The sequence below is a fragment of the Balaenoptera borealis genome (genome assembly GCF_965194805.1).
Source record: "Balaenoptera borealis genome assembly, chromosome: 19".
Taxonomy (NCBI): domain Eukaryota; kingdom Metazoa; phylum Chordata; class Mammalia; order Artiodactyla; family Balaenopteridae; genus Balaenoptera; species Balaenoptera borealis.
This window is the reverse complement of record NC_138878.1, coordinates 6,243,973-6,265,640: the sequence shown is the minus strand read 5'-3', so window position 1 is coordinate 6,265,640 and position 21,668 is coordinate 6,243,973. Positions and strand designations below refer to the sequence as shown.

The window sequence follows — 21,668 nt, the reverse complement described above, 5'->3', positions numbered from 1 at the left end:
TGGAAAACAGGATTTTTGAGGGAGAGTACAAGCAAGGGGTAGCAGCATGGAGAAGGTTTGCAGGGCTGGTGCAGTCACACAGGTGAGATCCAGGACCAGCAGGCTGGGCTAGGTTGGCAACTTAATATCACTTAAAAGGTGGGCACATTTTGTTTGTAAAAACGCATGTCTCGTCAGGGCTGGAGGGGCTGGGCCTTCGGCAGGCTCCTGCCGCCCCCTCATCCTGGGCCCGGAGGACTGGCCTCGGCCGCAGAGCCAGCACCCTGGGAAGGAAGGGCTGGGCCAGGAGCGCGCCGGCCCCTGGGCGCCCTGGAAGCCCACCTCCAGCAGGGCCTCCCCCGCTCAGCTTCCCCTCCAACACAGCCAGGCCTGCAGCCTGGGGCGCATTCACTGGCCAAGCCTCCAGACGCCGTCTGTGTGGCAGGCTTGCGCTGGGGACAGGGACGCCGAGGTGCGGCGGGCTCGCCCCTGCCCAGGAGGGAGCTCAGTCCCGGCAGACAGACACGCGCAGCAGACTGAAGCAGGACAGGGCTCAGGGGCCAGCAGGGAGGGGACTGTCAGCTCCGTTCATTGGGGCGGAAGAGCCTGCACAGAAAGGAGTGGGTAAAGTGAGTCTGCCGGGCAGGCCAGTGCCCAGGAAGCTGGGGAGGCGGGAAGTAAAGGCAGGAGACCAGTTGGTAGCCTCTCCGTACAGCGAAGGCTTGTAAAGAAAAAGTCAACTGTTCATAAAGGAAGGCAGAGCAGAAGCGCGTCTGGGTGGCAGGGATGGGGGGCAGGGATGGGGAGCTGGAAGCCGCCCTGAGGAGCAGCAGGTGGGATCCTGTAGTCTGGCCACAGATCCACGTGGGGGAGCCTGAGTGGGAAGGATCGCCACCCACCCGCCAGGAACCTGCAGCTTATGGATCCCTCTTCATTCTCCCCGCCCAACTCCTGACAGCCCTGAGGGCACAGGCACTGTCTCGGACCGGACCGGGTGCTCTGGGTTTGCCCTGTGTTTGGTATTTAGTCCCTCGGCCCGTCCTGTGAGCCAGGGACGGGACTCGGATTCCCTCCACAGATGAGGAAGCCGGCTCCGGGAGGCCAGGGCTCTACCCAAGGGCAGGTGGCCTGCAAGTGACAGTGGCGGGGGGCTCACGTCCTGGGTTTCCTGCCCCCAGAGCCAGTGATCCGAAGCCTCTCTGGGGTGGGAACGTGGACTCCCCAGCAGCTGTCACCTGCTTTCTCTGGAGCCGTGTGCCACCTGCTTGGTTCTCCCGGAGGTTCCCCAGCTCTGGGCTCGGGAGCCCCCGATGGTGACAAAGTGGGGAGGGCACGGTGGGAACGCCAGCCGCCGGGGGGTGGGGCGTGGAGCTCTGCGCCACCAGGCTCTGGAAGGGACTGGATCCTTCTTGCTCCCCCACAGGCCAAGCTTCCCAACCTGAAGGAGGTGGACGTCCGCTACACGGAAGCCTGGTGAAAATCCCGCTCGGCAGGAAGGAGTTTGCAACTGCGACACGCAACTCTTGACTAATAGCTGTAGAGCAGCGGGTCTCGGGGTCCCACCCCGCGTCCTGGCTGTGAGATAGACGGGGGAGTCTTTCTGGGGGCGGAGGGCGGAGGGGGGAGGGGGTGGGGAGGGGGGTCCGTAAGCACGCCCAGCCCCCACCTAATTCTTTTAGCTTCATAATCGGAAACCTTGACCTGATCTAAAACGGACTTTGTAGCAACCAGAGGAGCGGCAGCGGGTCGGGGAGAGGGTGGGGATGGGGGCGCTTGGGGAGGGGGGACCCTTTGTGGATTTTCTTTGCCTCTGTGTTCAATGCCATGTGGGAAGAGTCAACTCTGATGCCATCGTCACGCAACCCCGATGGGCCTGGAGGCCAAGGAAGGATGCTTTCTCCCTCCGAGGCCCTGCCGAGAACTCGCCCCACCGTCGCCATCGCCATCGGACAAGACCCGGTCACGTCATCACACCCACAACCCGTCCTGTGTCCTCGCCATTGCTATGCAAAGTGATTCTTGTTGTACATAAGATTTAAATAATGCGCCTATTTAAGAAACGTTTGACAAATTGCAGGTCTGGGACCTGCTTCTTATTTATGAAGTCTTTGACCCGCCCGCCCGCCCGCCCGCCGGCCGCCCCTGGCGTGTAGTACTGTACAAACCAGTCAGCTGTCAGGGTAGTGGTAGTAGTATTCTTGTTATTTTTTTAAAGGAAACAAACAGACGGAAAAAAAAAAAAAAAAAAAGAACCTCCTTGGAAAATTAATTGCTTTTTCGTAATGGATTCTCTATGCTAACGCTCTCTTGTCGGTCTGTCCGTCCATCCCTCTGCCCGCCACGCCACCGTGCGTTTCGATCCCAGAAGTCTCCGGTTTCCTCACGGGGTGGAGGTCAGCTGGGGGAGGAGAAGTGGGGTCCCCACATCGTCGTCTTGCTCCTCTACGACCCCAGCTTTCTCTCGGCCCCCTTTTACACATTTGGAGGGGGAGGGTGCTAAACTGTCCTCCCGTCCGTCCCGCAGGAGAGCTGCCCCGCCCCCTGCCCCGGAGCTCTCCCATCTGCGGTGGTGGCCTCTGCTGCCCCCGTCCCCGCCGAGGCTCTGCGACCTGTGGCCTCCCCGCCGTCCTGTGCCTCCGCGGTCCCCTCATGCATGCCCGCCTCTCTGCATGGTCTCTTGGGAGAAGAGAGACGTCGCCTCCACCAGCCTGACTGCCCACCCCGCCCACGAATGTGACCACTGCAGCGCAGACGCCCCTTCTGCCCCCTCCGTCCCCACACCTGCCCCAAAGACACACCAACCTCTGTTTCTTTTATAAACAAGCCCTCACTGTACAAAACAGCCCTCATGGTTTACTTGGGGTCCCCTCTCCCCCAAGCCCCTTCTTCTGTTGGTTTAGCACAAACACAGCCCCCCTTCGGCACCTCCAGACCTAACCCCCAGTCAATGTAATTGTTTTATATATATTTAATCTTATTCAATGGAAACCATGCTTTTGTCGTTTTATACTTTGCTAGGTAGACTTTATTACCCCCCGACTATGCCCTCATTTTTTTAAAAAAGGAAAAAAAAAGAAATTGGGTTTCAGTCTTAATTCATTTTCCGTGCCAGGTTTGATTTCGTGTGTGCGTGTGAGTGTGTTCCGTTTCGTGTTTTTTGTTGTTGTTGTTGTTGTTGTTTTCTGTTGTTTGGTTTTATTCGCTCCCCTTCGGTCCCATACTTTACAGCACTCTGGTGCAGGAAGAAGCAGAAGCAAAAAAAAAAAAAATTTAAAAAGAAAAAAAAAAAAAAAAAAAGAAGAGCCGAGACATGCCACCTTTTCCCTTCGCACTGTTGCTTTTCCTGATGGTTAATACTACTGTCACGTAGCTGTGTTCAGAGATGTGAAATACTTTCAGGCAAAAATAAACTGTAAGTGACTCATTGACATCTGGCCTATCTGTGTGGCTTTGAGGGGGCCTCCCAGGGGGATGGGAAGGGATGAGACCTAGGCAGAGAGTCGGGGGCTCACGGCAGAGCCCGGACACCCTCTTCGAGCGTCCAGGACTCCTCACCCTGGCGCGTTAGGGGGCAGATCTTCCTTTGTCGTGAGGCCACCCTGGGCATCAAAGGATGTTGAGCAGGCCCCCGCCAGCCCTGACCCACTAGATGCCAGGAGTACCCCTCCACTGCCCACTGCCATTCTAACAACTGAAAATGTCTCCAGATGGGGCCTAATGTCCCCGGGGGGGAAAGAGTCACCCCCAGGGTAGAGCCCGGCCGTCCACCTAGACTGCTGTGCGGAAGGGCGTCACAGAAGCTCTAGTCCAGTGAGAGTCTCCAGAAAACGCGGGTTCTGATCCCCAGGGTCTGGGTGGGGACCAAGACTCTGCATTTCTGAGACGCTCTGGCTGACGTGGATGCTTCTGGTCTGTGGCGGGCTCCCGGAGGTCCAGCGCCTAGACGCATCCAGCCAGCTGGCTCCTCCCCCAGATAAGAAGAAATGTAACTTTCACCTCCACCCTGCCCCACGGCTCCATCACTCACCCTGCCCCACGGCCAGCCAACTGCTGCTATGTTGCTGAGTCTCCTCCTCCCCCTGCACCTCCATCCGCCCCCCACCCCGCCCTTCCAGCCAGGCCCCTCATCCCTCTCCCAAGGACAACTGGTGTAACCCCCTCACCGCCCCCTGATAACCCCACACCCTCTTCCTACCCCTGCTGCCTCCCTGCCTCTCCGCACACCTCCCCCTCCCCTGGCCTCCTCACTCCCCGAGGCCTCTACATCCCTCAGGTGTGCGGCCTGTCAGCTGACCCACATGACGACCTCCGGCCACTCAGGGAAGCCAGGTGCCCTGCGTGAGAACAAGAAGGGTCCTGGACTTGCAGGGGTGGCGGGCGAGCTGCAGGAGCTCCGGTCCTCAGGCCAGATGGCCTTGGCTTCACGACAGCCAGCTGCGGGCCGAGACACGGGGCTGTGAGGCACCGCAACCTGCCGTCTCTGAATCTTCCCACCCAGAAGAGGGCCTGGCTCAGCAGGCGCTCATCACTGCTAGATGGAAAAGGTAGGACCCTGCAGGCACCTGTCCTCAGCCCTCCTCCCCACCCTGTCACCTGGGCTCCTCCGGCTGAGCCTGGAGAATGCTGGCTACCTGGCAGAGAGGCAGGGACGCGGGAAGAGAGAATCAGGGCGTTTCCTCCCCCGTGCTTTTCTTGCAGAATCGGCCTCCCTCTGTGAGCTCAGGTACCCCCCCACCCCCCTCCCCCCAGCCTTGGCCTGGTAGGACCTATGGGCTGTGAGCTTCAGGTGCCTCACATTTCTTAGCCCCGCCCACCCCACGTGCCTCACGTCCCTTAACCCCGCCCACCCCGCGTGCCTCACTTTCCTTAACCCCGCCCGTCCACTGGCCCGGAAGGTCACCAACTCGCCCTCCTCCTGCAGAAACTGAGTTACACCGCGTCTTCCTCTCACCCTGCTGACCTGCACGTGGTAAGAGACCCCTGGTGTAAGTTCCGGGACCTCAGCGTCCCTTGTCAATTACCTAACCGGCACCGCCCCTCCAGAGCTAGCCCTTCCTCACGTACTTTCCAGAACCCACCAGAGTGGGTCTTCTGTTTCATGCCAGGACCCTACCTGTTCCTCCCGTAACAGACGTGCAACTCCCCCCTCTCCCCCTCTCCCCCCCTCACCCCTCCCCCCACAGCTGATGGTGAGGGGCCCAGTGAGAGCCCAGTGGAGCGCTAGGTCCTTGAGCTGGGGAGGGATGTTCATCAGGAAATTTCAGGGCAGATCCTGAAATGGGGGCAGGGAGAAGCACTCCCAAGAGAGTGGCCACTGGATTAGTGGGATCTGAGCTCTGTGGTCCGCAGGCCAGCCTGATGCACTTCTCCAGGTTGCCACACTCAAACAGTGCCTACTTTAGAATGAGCTGTCCTCCAGTCACTTGGACTACAGTGTGAATGGTACGCCCTGGAGTTGTATCACGTGGGAACCTGGTTGTCATTTGTGTCTGACAGACTGCTAGAAGTTTCTCTAAAGGCCAGCCGGGAAAGGGGTCAGAGAGCCTTGGATAAGGGCCTGGCCTCATTCATTCGTGCATTCAACTCTTCCTTATTGAACACCTGCTTCTAGCAGGTGCTAGCACGTTCTAGAAAACATGCTAGAAGAAGCACGAGACATGGCCCTCGCCCTCCAGGGCCCCAGTGACCTGGCACATGCTGGCAATCAGTCAGGCAGCCCTGATATTGTGTGACAGATGCTACGACAGGAAGCTATGGTGGGCATGGAGGGTGGCAGCTAACCCAGGCTTTGGGAGTCGGGAGGGGGAGCGCTTCCTGGAGGAGGTGGTATTGTTGACAGTGAAGAATGAGGACGTTTGTCACATCATCAGAGAGGAAAGGGGAGTGTGCAAAGACGTGGCGACAGACCGGAGCGGGATCTGTGTTGGGACCTGCCGATGGAAAGCATGGTGGGCATGGGGGCGGGGCGGTGGGTGTTATCCTTGAATTGTGTCTCTTAAAAGAGAGATGTTGAAGTCCTTAGTACCTGAGAGTGTGGCCTTATTTGGAAATAAAGTCTTTACAGAGTATTCAAGTTAAAATGAGGTCATTAGGGTGGGCCCTAATCCAGTATGGCTGGTGTCCTTGTAAAAAGGGGAAATTTGGTCACAGGAGCAGACGTGCACAGCAGGAAATTGATCTGAAGAGACAGGCACACGGGCAGAAGGCCATGTGAAGATGAGGGCAGAGACTAGAATGATGTCTCTAACACGCCAAAGATGGCCAGTAAGCCACCAGAAGCCGGGAGAGAGGCCGGGAACAGACTCTCCCTCACAGCCCTCAGAAAAAACCAGCCCTGCCAACACCTTGAATTTGGTTTCCTGGCCCCCAGAACTGTGAAAGAATACACTTCTGTTATTTTAAGCCCCCCAGTTTGTGGTGCTTTTTCACAGCAGCCCTAAAACACAGAGTGCATCCGTTTTCCAGGGCTGCCACAAAAAGTACCACAAACCCGGTGGCTGAAAACACAGAAATGTATTCTGCTTCTGGAGACCAGAAGTCCAAAATCAAGATGTCGGCAGGGGGAATTCCCTGGCGGTCCAGTGGTTAGGACTTCGTGCTTCCACTGCTCCCTCTGAAGACTGTAGAGGAGAAACCTTTCCTTCTCCCTTCCAGCTTCTCGTGGCTACTGGCGTTCCTGACTGGCAGCTGCATCACTCCCATCTCTGCCTCTGTTTCGTGTGGTTCCTCCTCTTCTCCAGCTCACATTTCCCTCTGCCTTTCTATTGTAAGGACATGTGACATTAGATTTAGGGCCCACCTGGATGATCCAGGATGATCTCATGGCCAGATCCTTAGCATGATTACGTGATCTGCAAAGAAGACTCTTTTTCCATATGAGTTCCTGGTCACTGGTTCCAGGTGAAGGTACTTTCTGGGGCCACCACTCAGCATATCACAGGGGGAAGGTGTGAGGTGAGACCAGCCAGTGTCTTGTTAGTCATATTTATTGATCAAAGTCTGGGATTTACCCCAAGGGCTATGAATGATTGTAAGGACGTTGCAATGATCTTATCCATTTGCTGACAAAGCGTGTATACAGCACCTACTACACTCCAGGCATGGTAACAGGGTTTTATAGGTCTGAACTCATTTACTCCTCCTGGCAAGTCTATGAGGCAGGTGCTAACATGATCCCTCTTGACCAATGGGGAAGTGGAGGCCAGAACAGGCTGGGTCTCTTGCTCAAGGTCACGCAGGGAGCTGGGGATCAAAGCAAGCTTATGACCCAGGCATTATGGGAAGATCTCTCCACTGCTGACTGGTGAGTGGATGGGGCTGAGGCTGTGGCTTGGACCACGTGGAGAAACAAATTCAAGAGAAGCTTAGGAGTAAGACTGTAGAACGTGGCGATAGGTATGGAAGGAGGGCCAGCAAGGAGTGAAGGGTGAAGTTCGGTTTCTTGGCTTATTCCCTGAGGCTCTGTGAGGCCCAGAATTGCACCTCTGCCTGGCCGCAGCCCTCGTGGCAGGGGGAGCTGGTGTGTAAATGCCCCTGGTCTCTGGCTCCTGGTGGGGGCGGAGACCTCCAAGGCTCCTTTTCCTCCCTGATTCCTGGAGTCCTTCCCTGCGATTAATCTCCAGCTGCCCCCTGGGCTGACTTGCTTGTTAGGACTTCCTGCCCTTCTCCCCTCACTTTCCCATGGTCCCATTCGTGGTTCCTGGGACCGCTTCCCAAATAAGCTACCTTTGCTGGAATAGTTATCGCAGAGCCTGCTTCTGGGGAGACCCAAACTAAGACAGTGACTGACTGCGCCAGGGGACAGAGGGGCGAGATGGAGGGCAGCGTCTCTACGACAGGCTGGGACATCCCTCCCAGGGATACCAGGTCACCGGGTATTCTTGTCCCGACCTTAGCAACACAGGTGCCTCCCAGCTGAGCTGGAAGAGCTCTGCGACAGGGGCCCCCAGAATCAGCTTGCACCCATTTTCAGAGGTGGGAGTGGCGGCTGACAGAAGCTCTCAGACTTTGCTGGCAGGAGTAGAAATTGGTTCTCCCGCTTTGGGAAGCATATCTACTAAAGCTAAACATCTGCTGACCCCGTGACCACGCAGCTCCGCTCCTGGGTAGACGCCTGAGAGAGCTGAGCTCACGTGTCCACCGAAGACACAAACAAGAATGTTTATAGCAGTGTTATTCGTAATAGCCCAAAGTGGAAACAGCCCAAATGTCCACTAACGGGAAAATGAATAAACTAACTGTGGAACAGACATACAGCGGACGACGCCAATGCCTCCATCAACAGGAGGAAGAGTAAATACATGGTGACATGTCCATATGAGAGGCTTCTGCAGAAAAAGAGAAAAAGATCCAACGGATCCACACAATGGCGTGAACGAATTGGACAGACGTTATGTTGTGTGAAAGGAGCCAGACACAATTGAGGGTTTGCTGTATGATTCCATTTATGTAAAGTTCATGAAGAGGCACAAGTCATCTGTGGTTACAGAGGTCACAGTGGTGGTTATCTCTGCAAGGTAGGGGTTGTTATTGATGAGGAAGGTAGGAGGGAATCTTCTGGGGTGCTGAAAATGCGCTACATCTTGATACACAGATGTTTACACACTCGTGGAGCTCTACACTTAAGATTCGTGTAATTTACTGTGTTCGTTACACATCAACTTTTTTTTTTTGGCTGCACAGCATGTGGGATCTTAGTTCCCCTGAGTAGGGATCGAACCCACGCCCTCTGCATTGGAAGCATGGAGTCTTAACCACTGGACCACCAGAGAAAGCCCCACATCAACTTTATAAAAGTGGCAGCAAGTGGAAATAATCCAAATGCCCATCCGTAGATGAACAGATAAGTAAACATGGTATATATAGACAATGGACTCTTATCCATCCATGAAAAGGAATGAAGCACTGATACACGCTCCAACATGGATGAATCTTCAGAACCTTTTGCCAAGTTAAATAAGCCAGACACAAAAGACCACATATTGTATGATTCCATTTATATGAAATAATAGAATAGGCAAATCTGTATAGGGAGAAAGCAGATTGGTGTTTACCAGTGGCTGGGGAGTGACTGCTTAATGGGTATGGGGTTTTATTTGGGGGTGAACGTATGGTCAGGCCACTCAAGGTGGCTTTTCTCTTGCTCTCTGTCCAACCCCTGCCGACCAGGGCCTGCTTCCCCTACACCCTACTCACCTGATTGACCTTCCTATGTGTACTTGCCCCGGGCCCCAGCTGGTGATTGTTCTTATCAAAGGCCCGGTGTCCCTCTGCTGGTTTCCCTGGTAACCAATGAGCCCACTTGAGGTCATTTCCCCTATAACTGGTAACCTCCCCCGGCCCCCAGGAGCAAAGCCTGCCGCCGTGTCCTGCCCGCCAGGAGCCACAACGGTGGGGTTTTGCTCGGTGCGACGTTGCTCCAGGACCTTGCTTCAGACATGTAAGCTCCCCCATCCAGTAAACCTTTGATGTCTCTGTTGCTGACTCTGGGCTCTTTCCTCCATCTTAAAGCTGGGCGAGTGCAGGCCTTATAGGCCTGCGGGGTGCAGCCCGCCAGTGGTGAAAAATTTTTGGAGCTAGATAGAGGTGGTGATTGTGCAACACTGTGAATGTTCGAAATGCCACTTTAAAGTGGTTTCTTTTATTTGCATTTTGCATCAGTTTTTTTCTTAAGTGGCATCAAAACAGAATTTTTTAAATGACAAGGTGGCTGCTGCTCCTCTCTGCTTGTCTGGGCTGGGGAGCATAAGGGGTGCCAGTGCCACCATGGCATCTCCAATCAGAGCCATACTTGTCCATCCTTCTGAAGCCTCTTGGTGAATGGTTGTGTCGCCTCCTCAAAACACTCTACTGCCACCTGCTGGAAATTTGTCATAGTAAATATTCAAGTTTATGTAATAAACATACTTCAAAATTCGGCACCCTTGTACAGTGCCCAACCTGCACAGCTGTACATGGCAGGATAGGTGACTTGGCTTTATTTTTCAGTGTACTCTATCCAGATTTGGATGGGGCCTTGAAAACCTCAAGGCTGACTTTCCCTCCTGTTCCACGGTAATGCTGAATAAGGCAAGCCTGGGCTAGCCTCTCCCAGATTTGTCAGGGAGATGAAATCCACGTGCTCCCTGATTGCACTCATCAGGGTATTGCAACCTGCCTTTCAGAGTCACCTCTAGAAATGAAACCTTCCCCAGAGCACTTGCGGTCATCAAAGAAGCAGGAGGCCAAGGACGGGCTGGAAGGTCTCCACCAAGCTCCTGGTGACAGACATCTTGGCTGTTTTTCCTCTGATGTAAGGGTAGGGACAAGGAGCTGACACCCCTAAAACACTGGGCTGCGTCTCCTCTCTGATTTGCCAGGGAGGGGAAGGGGCTGTCAGATCCAGTGGGAAGGAGGTTCAAGTAACGGGGTTCTGGAATCTTAGCAGCTTGCTGGGCACAACTTACCCCTCACAGTGTTGCCGAAAACTTGGCCTCTGTGCAACCGGTGCCGAATCGAATCTCAGAGACAGTTTTGGATGAAGTAGAAAAGAATAGCTTTATTGCTTTGCCAGGCAAAGGGGGACACAGTGAGCTCGTGCCCTGAAAAACTGTGTCCCAACCCGGGAGGATTTGGTGAGGAGTTTTAGAGCGATGGTTCAAGGGCAGAGTTGCTGATAAGGATCAAGGTGTGTGCAGGGCCTGCACTCCTTTAATCTGGTCTCAGAAAAGCTCCTGATGAGCTTTTCTGGTTCCTTTGATCTGGCCTCAGGTGATCTCTTGATGAGCTTCTCGAGGTTATCAAACTGTGATCTTCTCTGGAATGAAGAATGCTAGCATCTTCCATTTGTTGGGGGTTTTAGTTCTGTAAAGAGCTCAAAGATGTTGTTACGTGTATCCCTTGACCTACAAACAAGAAACAGGGGACACAGAAAGGCTTCTGTGTCCAGGAGCCCCACAGGGTCCTGCTTGGTCTCAACAGCAGCTCCTGTCTGGGGCTTCCCCCACCCACCGGCTACAGGGGATTTGCTGGGGTGGGAGGTGGGGTTTTTGGTGGATGCATCTTAAGCCCCTCACAGGCCTGGAGTTCCAGCGGTGTCCACCACGGCCACGGGGTTGGGGGCTGTGTCCCCTGGTGGGCGGCTCTTCAAGACTAGTACTGTCCTAGAGAAATAGAACACAAGCCACACATGTAAAGTGTGCTCGTAGCCACATTTTTAAAAGTTAAAGTAAACACAGGCCACATTCATTTTAATAATATATGTCTCTTACCCTAACATGCCCAAACATTTCAACCTGCAATCAATATAAAAATTATTGAGATATTTTACATTCCTCTTTTTTTTTTTTTTATTACAAAGTCTTTGAAACCCGGTGTGTAATTTGCCCTTCCGGGGCATCTCAGTAAGGACCAATCATGTTCAAGTGCCCAGTAGCAGCCTTATGTGGCCAGTGGCTCTTGTGTGTACAGCATGGTTCCAGAATTTCCATAAACCAGGAGCAGGGGCAGTGGCAACTCGGTGGGAAGTGGGGAGAGCAGCAAGGGGACAGGACTGGAGCCAGCACTTACACACCCATAAATGGTTTTTACTGAGATGGTGTGAATTCAGAGGCTGTTACAGGTTCACGTGCCCGATGTACAGTGAGGGCAAACAAACGAAAACAGTGGCGTTTGGAGCAGAGAAAAGTTTAGCGCAGGGCCAAGCAAGGAGAACAGGTGGCTCATGGTCAAAACCCCTGAAATCCTGGGACTTCCTGGTGCTCCAGTGGTTAAGACACCACGCTCCCAACGCAGGGGACACGGGTTCGATCCCTGGTCGGGGAACTAGATCTCGCATGCTGCAAATGAGAGCCCGCATGCTGCAACTAAAGATCTCACGTGCCGCAACTAAGACCCGGTACAGCCAAATAAATGAGTAAATATTAAAAAAAAAAAGAAAACGAAATTCCATATGGTCTGGGGGAGAAGTTGTTTTTTTTTTTAATAAATTTATTTATTTATGGCTGTGTTGGTTCTTTGTTGCTAGGGATTCCTCTAGCTGGAGGCGAGTGGCTCCGTTGCATGTGGGATCTTCCCAGACCAGGGCTCGAACCCATGTGCCCTGCATTAGCAGGCAGATTCTTAACCACTGCACCACCAGGGAAGCCCCTGACGGGCGGTGTGGGGGGGGGGGGCGGGCGGAGGAGTTTTTAATAGGCAAAATTTGGTGGGAGGGCTGCGGGGTGTGTGACTTTCGTCTGATTGGTTGGTGGTGAGGTAACAGGGCGGTGCTTCAGGAATCTTGCGCTCAGCCTGAAGTTACCATCCTCCACCTGGGTGGGGGCCTAAGTTTCTGCAGAAGAACTCAAGGATATTGTTATGTATATTCCTTGAGGAGGAACCAGGACCCTGCCGCAAGGCTGCACTATTGTTTCTTGACTGCTCCTCCCTTGTTTCTGTGTGCCTTCCCTTCCCTGCTTAGCAACTGTTTGGATCTGACCTTTGGAACTCAGAGAAGGTCAAGGAGGCTGAATAAAGCCTACTTCCTACAAACAAGAAACAGGGGACACAGATGGGGCTTGTACCTGGGGGAGCCCCACAGGGTGCTGCTCAGTTTCAAGGCCACCCCAGAGCTGAAACCGTGCATCTCAGATTGGGACTTTTTCTTTTTCTAATATTTATTTATTTATTTGTTTGCCTGCGTCGGGTCTTAGTTGTGGCATGTGGGATCTTTAATTGCAGCATGTGAGCTCTTAGTTGCAGCATGTGGGATCTAGTTCCCTGACCAGGGATCGAAGCCGGGCCCCCTGCATTGGGGGTGTGGAGTCTTAGCCACTGGACCACCAGGGAAGTCCCCTCAGATTGGGACTTGAACCCACGGTCTTTTACCTGAGATCACACACCTGGTCTCAGGACTTAATGAAGCTCAGGTTCTTGATGTCTCGTCGCAGAAAGAATTCAGTGAGAGACAAAGTGATAGGTAAGAAGTGGATTTATTTAGAGAGACACACACTCCACAGACAGAGTGTGGGCCATCTCAGAAGGCGAGAGTGGTCCCAGGGTATGGGATTGTCAGTTTTTATAGGGGTGGGTAATTTCATAGGCTAATGGGTAGGAGGAGTATTCCAGCTATTTTGGGGGAAAGGGTGGAGATTTCCAGGAATTGGGCTATCGCCCACTTTTGGACCTTTATGGTCAGCCTTGGAACTGTCGTGGCACCTATGGGTGTGTCATTTAGCTGATGTGTCACAATGAGGGCATAATGAGGCTCAAGGTCCACTGGAAGTGGACCGCCATCTTGGACCTAAACTGATTAGAACCAAATATGTCGTGTCTTTGGGCTATGTTATTCTTTTAAAGGTTGTGCCCTGCCCCCTTCCCTCCTGTTTAAGAGCCCCCCGTGAGGGACCCCATGCAGGAAAGGCTGGACCCCCTGTGGGGGCCTCCTGCAGAATTAATGTCCAGAGCTGCCAGGTTTGAGGGTCTGGCCTCAAGTCACCCTGGAAAGCAAGCATCTGTCTATTTTGATTTTTTTTTAAAGAAAAGTATATTCATTTACAAGAGAAAGACTTATAGATCATAACCCTGCATTTCTGTGGCATAAACGAATGAATGAATGAAAAACTCCGATGTGAAGACAGGAAAGGAGCTCTGCGGATGAACCGAGGGGCAGTGGGCATCTGACCTACATCCACTGTCAGGGGTTGGGCAGCGAGACTGGAATCTTGATGTTGAGCCAAGCAAGTGTGTCTCTGGGGCAGCCAGGCCATAGTCTCGTTCAGAGTCTGTCCCTTCTTAGATGTGGATCCCATAACAGACCCAGGTCCGTCCTCCCGCTGCCCATCATCCCACCAGGAGAGCACCTTTCCTTTGCTTCCCATAGCCTTTCATTCATTGAGCAAAAATGTATACACTGAGCCTGGAAAGCACTGGTAACTGAAAGAAGCCAGGGTCCACATGCTTTACATTCCAGTTGTCTGACGCAGGGAACTCTCTGGAGGCAGAAAGTCAACTAATGGTTGCTTAGGGCCGAGGGGTCAGGGGACCGGGAGGTGAGAGCTGAAGGGCAGAGGTTTCTTTTTGGTGATGAACATGTTCTAAAATTGACTCTTGGTGATGTCTGCACGGCTCTGTAAATATGCTAAAAAACATGGAATTGTACACGTTACTTGGGTGGATTGTATGTGAAATATATCTCAATAAGCCTGTTTTTTTTGTTTTCTTTTTTAATGTATTGAGTACCTACTGTGTGCCAGGCACACTGGGGACTCAGGAGTGAATACAGTAAACCCTGTCCTCCACCACATACAGCCTGAGGGAGGAGGCAACCATTAGACTAATCCCACAGATATTTTCCATCAAGGCGGTGTATCTATGGAGCTAAAAGGAAGTACAGGCTGGAGGGAGCACCTCCCAGGGCAGCAGAGAGCTGACCTGGAGAAGGAGCCGGGAAGGACCAGCCCCGAGGGGAGATGGAGGAGGGAACAGCCTTCCAGGGAGAGGGAAGAGCAAGGGTGGAGGCCCTGAGGCAGTGGCTGGCACTTGGGAGGGGCAGACTGCCAGGAGCCGGGAGGAGGAGTGTGGAGCAGGAGAGACAGGCCAGGCCCTTAGGTCTTAGTCCTCAGGCGCGGTTAGCATTTGGGGGCTGAGGCCAGCACCTCACCTCCCACATTGTATTAAGATGTGCTTTCTCCGGGGTTTCCTGTTAATGAAACAGGAAGTAAGGTCTCTTGAGCTGGCAGCCAGCTGAGAGTGCTTTGAGGACAAAGGGGCATCGGGAAGGTGGCTAGCAGGTGAGACCTGGCTGGCCCTGTTCACAGCTGTCTGCCTCCCGTGGCCAGGACGAGACCCAGCGGAGGGCAGGGTGGCAGCTCCAACGCCCCTGAGGTCCCAGCTGCTGCAGAATGAGGCTAGGGCTGCACCAGGCCATGGTGGGGGCGGGAGGCAGCGTTCTGGGACTCCAGGTCCATGACGTCAGTGTTGCCATGGAGACCCCCCCCCTTCCAGCAGCACGTGTTGCAGCTGCTGGAGACCCCCGGACAGGGAAGGCTCTGCAGGGTTGAGGGAAGCAGGAAGAACAGCCCTGAACCCTGCGGGCCTGGGGCTCTGCCCCAGAGCACGGTCCGGGAGAGGGCAGGGTACCAGTACCGGGAGGGGGGCCCTCCAGCTCTCCATCCTGTCCCCAAGCCTGTCACCCAGACACGCTCCTGTCTTGCAGTCTGGGAGATGTCTTGGTGTAAAACAGCTCAGGCTGTGGCCCTTCCCCACAGTGGTGGCCAAGGGAGGGGGGTGGGTAGGTTCCCTCTATTGACCCCCCCCCCCCCCCCCCCGCACTCCTAGCTCCATTGTTTTGTTTTTAATGTCCCTTCATTCAACGATTTCCTGAGACCTCCGCGTGCCAGACGCTCTGCCGAGCTGAGCTCCTGTGATCCTCAGGGCGACCCAGCAAGGGAAGCTGGCCCACTGCTCAGTGTGGAGCACACATATAGCATGGTGTGTTCTTTGTTGCCAAACCTTGTTCTCTGAAATCCTTCTTTCCAGTTTCTTAAAGACACTTTCGGTAGCAAAATGCCCAGGCTAGTTGAGAACTTTAGCCTGCCATCCAATTTCACGTTCATTTCATGCGTCTTCCCTTTTCTGAGTCCCTGTCCCCTCCTGTGGGGGGCGAAGGTGGAGAAGGGGCCACTGGTGTTGTCCTTGCCCTTGTCTGGTCATTGCTGCTTCTCTTGCTGGCCATCAGAGAAGTGGCCAGGGGTGTTGACTTAAAAAAAAAAAAAGTACAACCTAAAAGTTGAGGATTATGTTTTATTCGAGGACATTTCTGAGGACTATAGCCCAGGAAGGCAGCCTCTCAGATGGCTCTGAGGGACTGTTCCAAAGAGGTAAGGGAGGAACCAGGATATATAGGAGTTGTTGCTGGGAAAAAAAAATTCTGTAGAAAGACTTACAAAAGATTACTGCTAAACACAAAAACCAGACATCTCAAGTTAATGATTTTAGCGTCTTTCTGTGTATGGGACGGTGCAAGAGTCTGGGCTCATTGAAATTATTCCTTTGATAGTCATCTTAACTCTCTAGGGCCAGTATCCTGTATTTTTCCATCCTGAATTCCCTTCACGGCGCACCTTCTTCGGGATGGGATGGCTACAGTGGCTGATGGCTTGATGGCGGGCAACATTGCTTGTTTTCTGAAATGGCAGGCATCGTGCTTTTGTCCACAGGGGTGTTCAGAGTTAGCCCAAATGTGTGCTTTTTGGGGAACCGTCTGGGTGGGGGCAGAGGTGAGGGTCCCCACGGCGCGTTCCCCTGCAGCTCCCTCTCCTTGTGGTCCATCTCCCACCTCCCACTGCTTCCTGGGGGTGGGGGGAGAGGTCTCCTCACCCTGGGACCAGCCCTTTTGGGTGGGATGATACTGGGAAAGTGTCTCAGGCCCTGCTTCCTTCCTGGTGTCCACGTGATTCCCAGAACTCACACCTCCCTGCAGTGGTCACCTCCTGCCACCCTGGCACCTCTTGCCAGTTCTCTTCCCCCTACATCAGGCAGGTGCCACGTGAAGATCAGCAGTACCTGCCTTACCTGGGGATGGGTGCAGGACAGGGGTGAACCTGGGACCTGGGAAGGGAAGTTTCTCCTTTTCTCTCCCTCCTCATCCCACCCCCATCTTTTGTTGGTGCTGGGATGAGAAATGGGGAGAGCAGAACCTTTGCAGGCACATTTAATAAGCCTTGGGGTCTGGTCTTCCCTTTCCTGGCTTTTTCTAGAATGTGGGGAACTTACGCCTAGATGCTGATTTCAGGGCTGCTGGAGAAGTCCCACTCGGTATCCTTACTTTAAACATCTGTTCATTTATCCATCCATGCATTCATCATCATCCATCCATTCAGTCATCACCCATTCATCCATCATCTTCCATCCATCCATCCATCCATCCATCCATCTCCATCCATCCATCCACCCATTCATCATCTTCCATCCATCCATCCATCATCCTCCATCCATCCATCCACCCATTCATCATCTTCCATCCATCCATCCATCATCCTCCATCCACCCATTATCCTCCAGCCATCCATTCATTCATCCACCCATTCATCATCTTCCATCCATCCATCCATCTATCCATCATCCTCCATCCAGCCATCCATCCATCTTGTAAACCTACTATGTGCTGGTCACTCTGGCAGGTGAGGGATCTAGCAGTGAATAAACAAGGCCAAACCCCCACTTGTGGAGCCAATGTTCTGAGGGAAGTCAGACAATAAGTAGAATCAGTAAGGAAAGGATATAGTGTCTTAGAAGGATAAATGTAATGGAAAAAAATGAATCCAAAAGGGGGATGGAGAGAGTAAAGGAAGGAGGGCCAGGGAAGGCCTCGCTGAGAAGGTGACCATTTGAGCAGAGACCTGAAGGAGGGAGGGAGAAGCTGTCAGTTGGGGAAGAGCTTTCCAGGAGGAGGGAACAGCCTGTACAGAGGCCCTGAGGTGGGAGCAGCCGGGCATGGAATGTTAGAGGAACAGGAGGAGATGACACAGCAGGAGCAGAGTGAGCAAAGCAGAGAGGAGAGGGTGGTCACCTGCGGCCCTGCCCCCGCTGGGAGGACGTTGGTTTTACTGTCACTCTGCACTCCTCATCACAGCTCCCAGGGCACAATATAGTGCTTGCTGCCACTGGCCCTTTGCTGAGGCTCTTCCCAGGCACCCAGTCATCTCACCTCCAAAATACCCTTGTTATTCCCATTTTACAGATGAGAAAACTGAGGTCCTAGCATGTAACCCTGAGGGATGAGAAGAGAGTAGGCTAGAAAAGGCATGTGTAGGGTGGGAAGGGCCTGGGCCTCCATCTTGTTCTCAGGGAAGAGAATGAGGCTGCACAGGAGGAAATCGGCCTTTCTGTGGCTGCCCCACTTGGCCTCCAGGAAAGCCCAGATCTTCTCATCACAAACCCCCCCAGGGGGCAGGCGGCTCTGCCATCCCCCTAGTCTTCCTTTTCCAGGCTAAAGCTTCTCAGCAGGAGGAAATGAGGCTGGATGGGCTCAGGTGGGGAAGTTCCTCCCCACAAGGTGGTCAGCAGTCTCTGTGAGCCAGAGTATGTCCTTGGGCTGCCCAGGCTTGTCCTGCAGGACCAGGTACCAACCCAGTATGATCAGAGGGTCATGTTTCTCAGCAAGTCCCCTGGCCTGTCTCAGGCAGTAACATAGAGGAGACATTTAGAAAATGTTCGTTCATTTATTTGACAAATATTTACATGGGTCTCCTATGTGCTAGGCCCTGTGTTCTAAGATGGTGGGTGGATGGAGGGGTAGATGGATGGGTGGATGTGTGAGTGAATAAATGAATGAATAGGTAAGGAGATCAATGGATAGATGGATGGATAAATGAAAGGATAGGTGAGGTAGGTGGGTAGATAAATGGGTGGGTGTGTACAGGGATGCATGGATGGTTCAATGACTTCTGAATGGATGTATTAATTATCTATTGCTGTGTAACAAATCACCCCAAAATTTAGTGGCTTAAAACAAACATTATCTCACCACTTCTGTGGGACAGGAATTCTGGAGTGACTTAGCTGGGTAGTTCTGACTCAGGTTCTCTCCTGTGATTGCAACCAGGGTATCAGCTGGGGCTGGAGGATCCACTTCTATAATGGCTCCCTCTCATGGCTGTTGGTGGGAGGCCTTTGTTTCTCCATCACCATCACTTCTCCCTTTTCTTTTTTCTCTGTTTGTTAGAAGCAAGTCACTAAGTCCGCTGACACTCAGAGAGAGGGGAATTAGGCTCTACCTCTTGAAGGAAGGGCATCAAAGAATTTGTGGACAGGTTTTAAAACCATCACAACATATAAATGAATGGCACACCCACTATTCTTCCTGGATGTTGGAATCTTAGAATAATCTTAGAACAGGGACCCTCCATCGTAACTGCACGTTAAATTCACCTGGGACACTTAGAAAATATCAGTGCCCAGGGCTCGACCCTCAGACCGTCTTATTTAGTTAGTCTGGTGAGACCTGTGGACATTTGTATTTTGTTTTGTGGAGTGATCTTAAACTTTAATCATGAAACCCAGCATGTATATTCCCATTACATGGTTGTTTTTAATTGTGGTAAAATAAATGTAACATAAAACTTACCATTTTAACCATTTTTAAGTGTACAATTCAGTGGCATTAAGTGCATTCACATTATGGTGCAACCATCACCTCCAGAACTTTCTCATCTTCCCAGGCTGAAAGTCTGTACCCATGAAACACTAACTCACCATCCCTCCCTCTCCCTAGTCCCCGGTAACATCTATTCTACTTTCTGTCTCTATGAATTTGACTGCTTCTAGGAACCTCATATAAGTGAACTCATACAATATTTGTCCTTTTGTGTCTGGCTAGTAATTCACTTAGCACAGTGTGTTCCAGGTTCATCCATGTAACATGTGTCAGAATTTCATTCCTCTTAAGGCGGAATAATATTCCACTGTCTGTATAATATATGCGACATTTTGTTTATCCCTTCATCCACCCATGGGCATTTGGGTTGTTTCCACATTGGTATTTTTTAAAGCTCCCAGGTGATTCTGATGGGAAATCAGGCATGAAAATTGAGCCCTTGGTTCTCAATCCTGTCTGCACATGGGAACTGTTTAAAAAGAAAACAAAAAAAAACCAAAAAAACCCACCAATGCCTGGTGCCCATGCAGACTCGCTTAGTCAGAATCTCTGTGGGTGGGACCTGGGAGTCAGGATGAATGCCCAGTTCCTTCCAGTAGCAGAAGGCACGGGCGCAAGGAATCATTTCCAAGTCTCTGCTGCCCCCTGGTGGCACAACTGACAGCATCCCTGGTAGTGACGCCTGGGAACCTCCCTCTCCAGGACTGGCTTGCCTGCCCATTGGGAGCCCAGAGCGCCAGCCCCGGGGGGTCTGGGGACCCTGCAAAGCTCTACCAGTCCCCCTTCCCGCACTGTACTTCCTGGCTGGCCTTGCATGGCTCCCTGTCTAGAAGAACACACGAGGTTATTAGAGAGGAGAGGGCACAGACAGGCGGAAGACTCCACTTTGTGTGATCTTGAACAAGCCATTTAACCTGTGCCTCGGTCTCCCTGGCTTTCACGTGAGGATAACCACTGCTCCCTCTGACAAGTCCCTGAGGTCGCAGGTGGGTGTGTGTGTCAGCCTCGGGAACGACCCAGGGCAGGTGTGTCAGCCTCGGGCACTGCTGACATTTGGGCTGCGTTGTTCTCTGTGCCAGAGCTGCCAATAGAACCCCCCAATGTGATCATCAAAAATGTCTCCAGATGTGGACAGATGTCCCCTGAGTATAAGGTTGCCAGATAAAATACAGGTTTCCCAGTTAAATTTGCATCACAGATGAGCAACTCACAACTTTTTAGTAGAATTATGTCCCAAAGGTTGCATTTTTATTCGTTAAATCTGGAAACCCTAAGGGGACAAAATCACCAGTTGAGAGCCCCTGCCCTAGTGAGTTTTTGATACCTGTTTAGGAGGCTAAGACACCAGATGGGGAAGTTGCATCAGGGTGGAGCTTGGGGGGGGAGGTGGCACTGCCCTGGGTGCCAGCTAGGGGTGGGCCCAGCAGCAGTCAGCCAGGGACTAGGGGCCATCGTCCGGAAGGAGGCTGGGTTCATGGTTGGGCCTTCTCGGTGATGTGCTGGGGGCCGGGCTGGGGAGGGGGCCACCTTGCTTTCCCAGCACCTAGGGCTGTTGGGGACAGAGCAGTTTATGGCTGACCACAAGTCGGAGCAGTGCACCCCCAGCTTTTCCCCGGGGGAGCCCAGGCCCTCAGTGATGGAGATTCAGGCCCAACTTACTCATTTTCAAGAGGAAGAAACAGGCCCAGAGAGGGTCAGTGACCAGCCCCAACTCACACAGCCAGCTTGTGGCAGTGCAAAGCCGGGGTCTGGGTCTTCAGGCCAGGACTTTTGCCCCTGGGGCAGAGCCTGGGAGTGTCCTCAATTTCTGGTAAGTTCTTTGGGAGCTCCCATCATTTTCCACATACAGCGAGAGGCACTCAAGACAGACTTCATGACGAGGCTGGGCCACCTGCTGTCCTCAGCTGCTCCCCATTCTACTCCAGGGGAGCCCTGGGACTCCTTCCGGGGCTGCCCCTCTGACAACCGTCTCTTGTTTCTATCTGATGGGGAGAAGCGACATGGGAAAGTGGTGACACACTTGGACTTGGAGCCAGACTGTCTGGGGCTGGATACTGGCTCTGTCCCTCACTGATTGTGACCTGAGGCACCCACGGCCTCAGTTTCTTCATCTGTAATATGGGAGCGATGAAAACGGTACCCACTTTGTAGGGTTGTTATAAGGATTCAATGACTTAAGCATGAGTGTTTAGGACAGTGTGTGGCAGGTCGGAAGGTTTACCATTTATCTTACTTTCTTCCCTTCTTCTGGTGACAACACCCATTCTCCCTCCCTCGGGGAGCTGGATCAGTGCGGCTGTCGATCGCAGCCCCCAACCCTGCCCTCCCCTAAAGGGCATGTGAGTCAGGCAAGGCCAATCACTGTACCCTATTGCCCCAGCCAGTCACTGGGTTAGTGAGTGAGACCAACCTGATAAAGGTCTAGTTGAGTCCCTGGATCCAGCCTAACCTGAAGCCAGTTTCCTCCCTGGGATTCCCAACATGTGAGACCATAACTCTCTTATTTTGCTTAAGCGAGTTTGAATAGAGTTCTGATCCATATACCTTCTTTGCTCCATAGAGCAGGAGGGAT

At 52.9% G+C, this 21,668-nt stretch overlaps 2 protein-coding genes across 3 annotated transcripts in view; both read left to right on the top strand.

The window, feature by feature from the left end:
- CMIP (c-Maf inducing protein) overlaps positions 1 to 3,407 on the top strand; it is a 237,991-nt gene extending 234,584 nt beyond the window's left edge. Inside the window, exon 21 of the mRNA XM_082366336.1 lies at positions 1,403 to 3,407. Coding sequence (XP_082222462.1) covers positions 1,403 to 1,456 — 54 coding nt within the window. The 3' untranslated portion in view covers positions 1,457 to 3,407. The remainder of the gene's footprint in view (positions 1 to 1,402) is intronic.
- Positions 3,408 to 4,928: 1,521 nt separating this feature from the next.
- The window catches only part of PLCG2 (phospholipase C gamma 2), a 202,838-nt gene continuing 186,098 nt past the window's right edge, over positions 4,929 to 21,668 (top strand). Inside the window, exon 1 of one of the 2 annotated variants that reach the window (XM_082366318.1) lies at positions 4,929 to 4,948. The gene's annotated coding sequence lies outside the window, so the exon portion shown is untranslated. Of the gene's footprint in view, positions 4,965 to 21,668 lie in introns of both variants that reach the window. The other variant, XM_082366316.1, reaches the window with a different exon arrangement.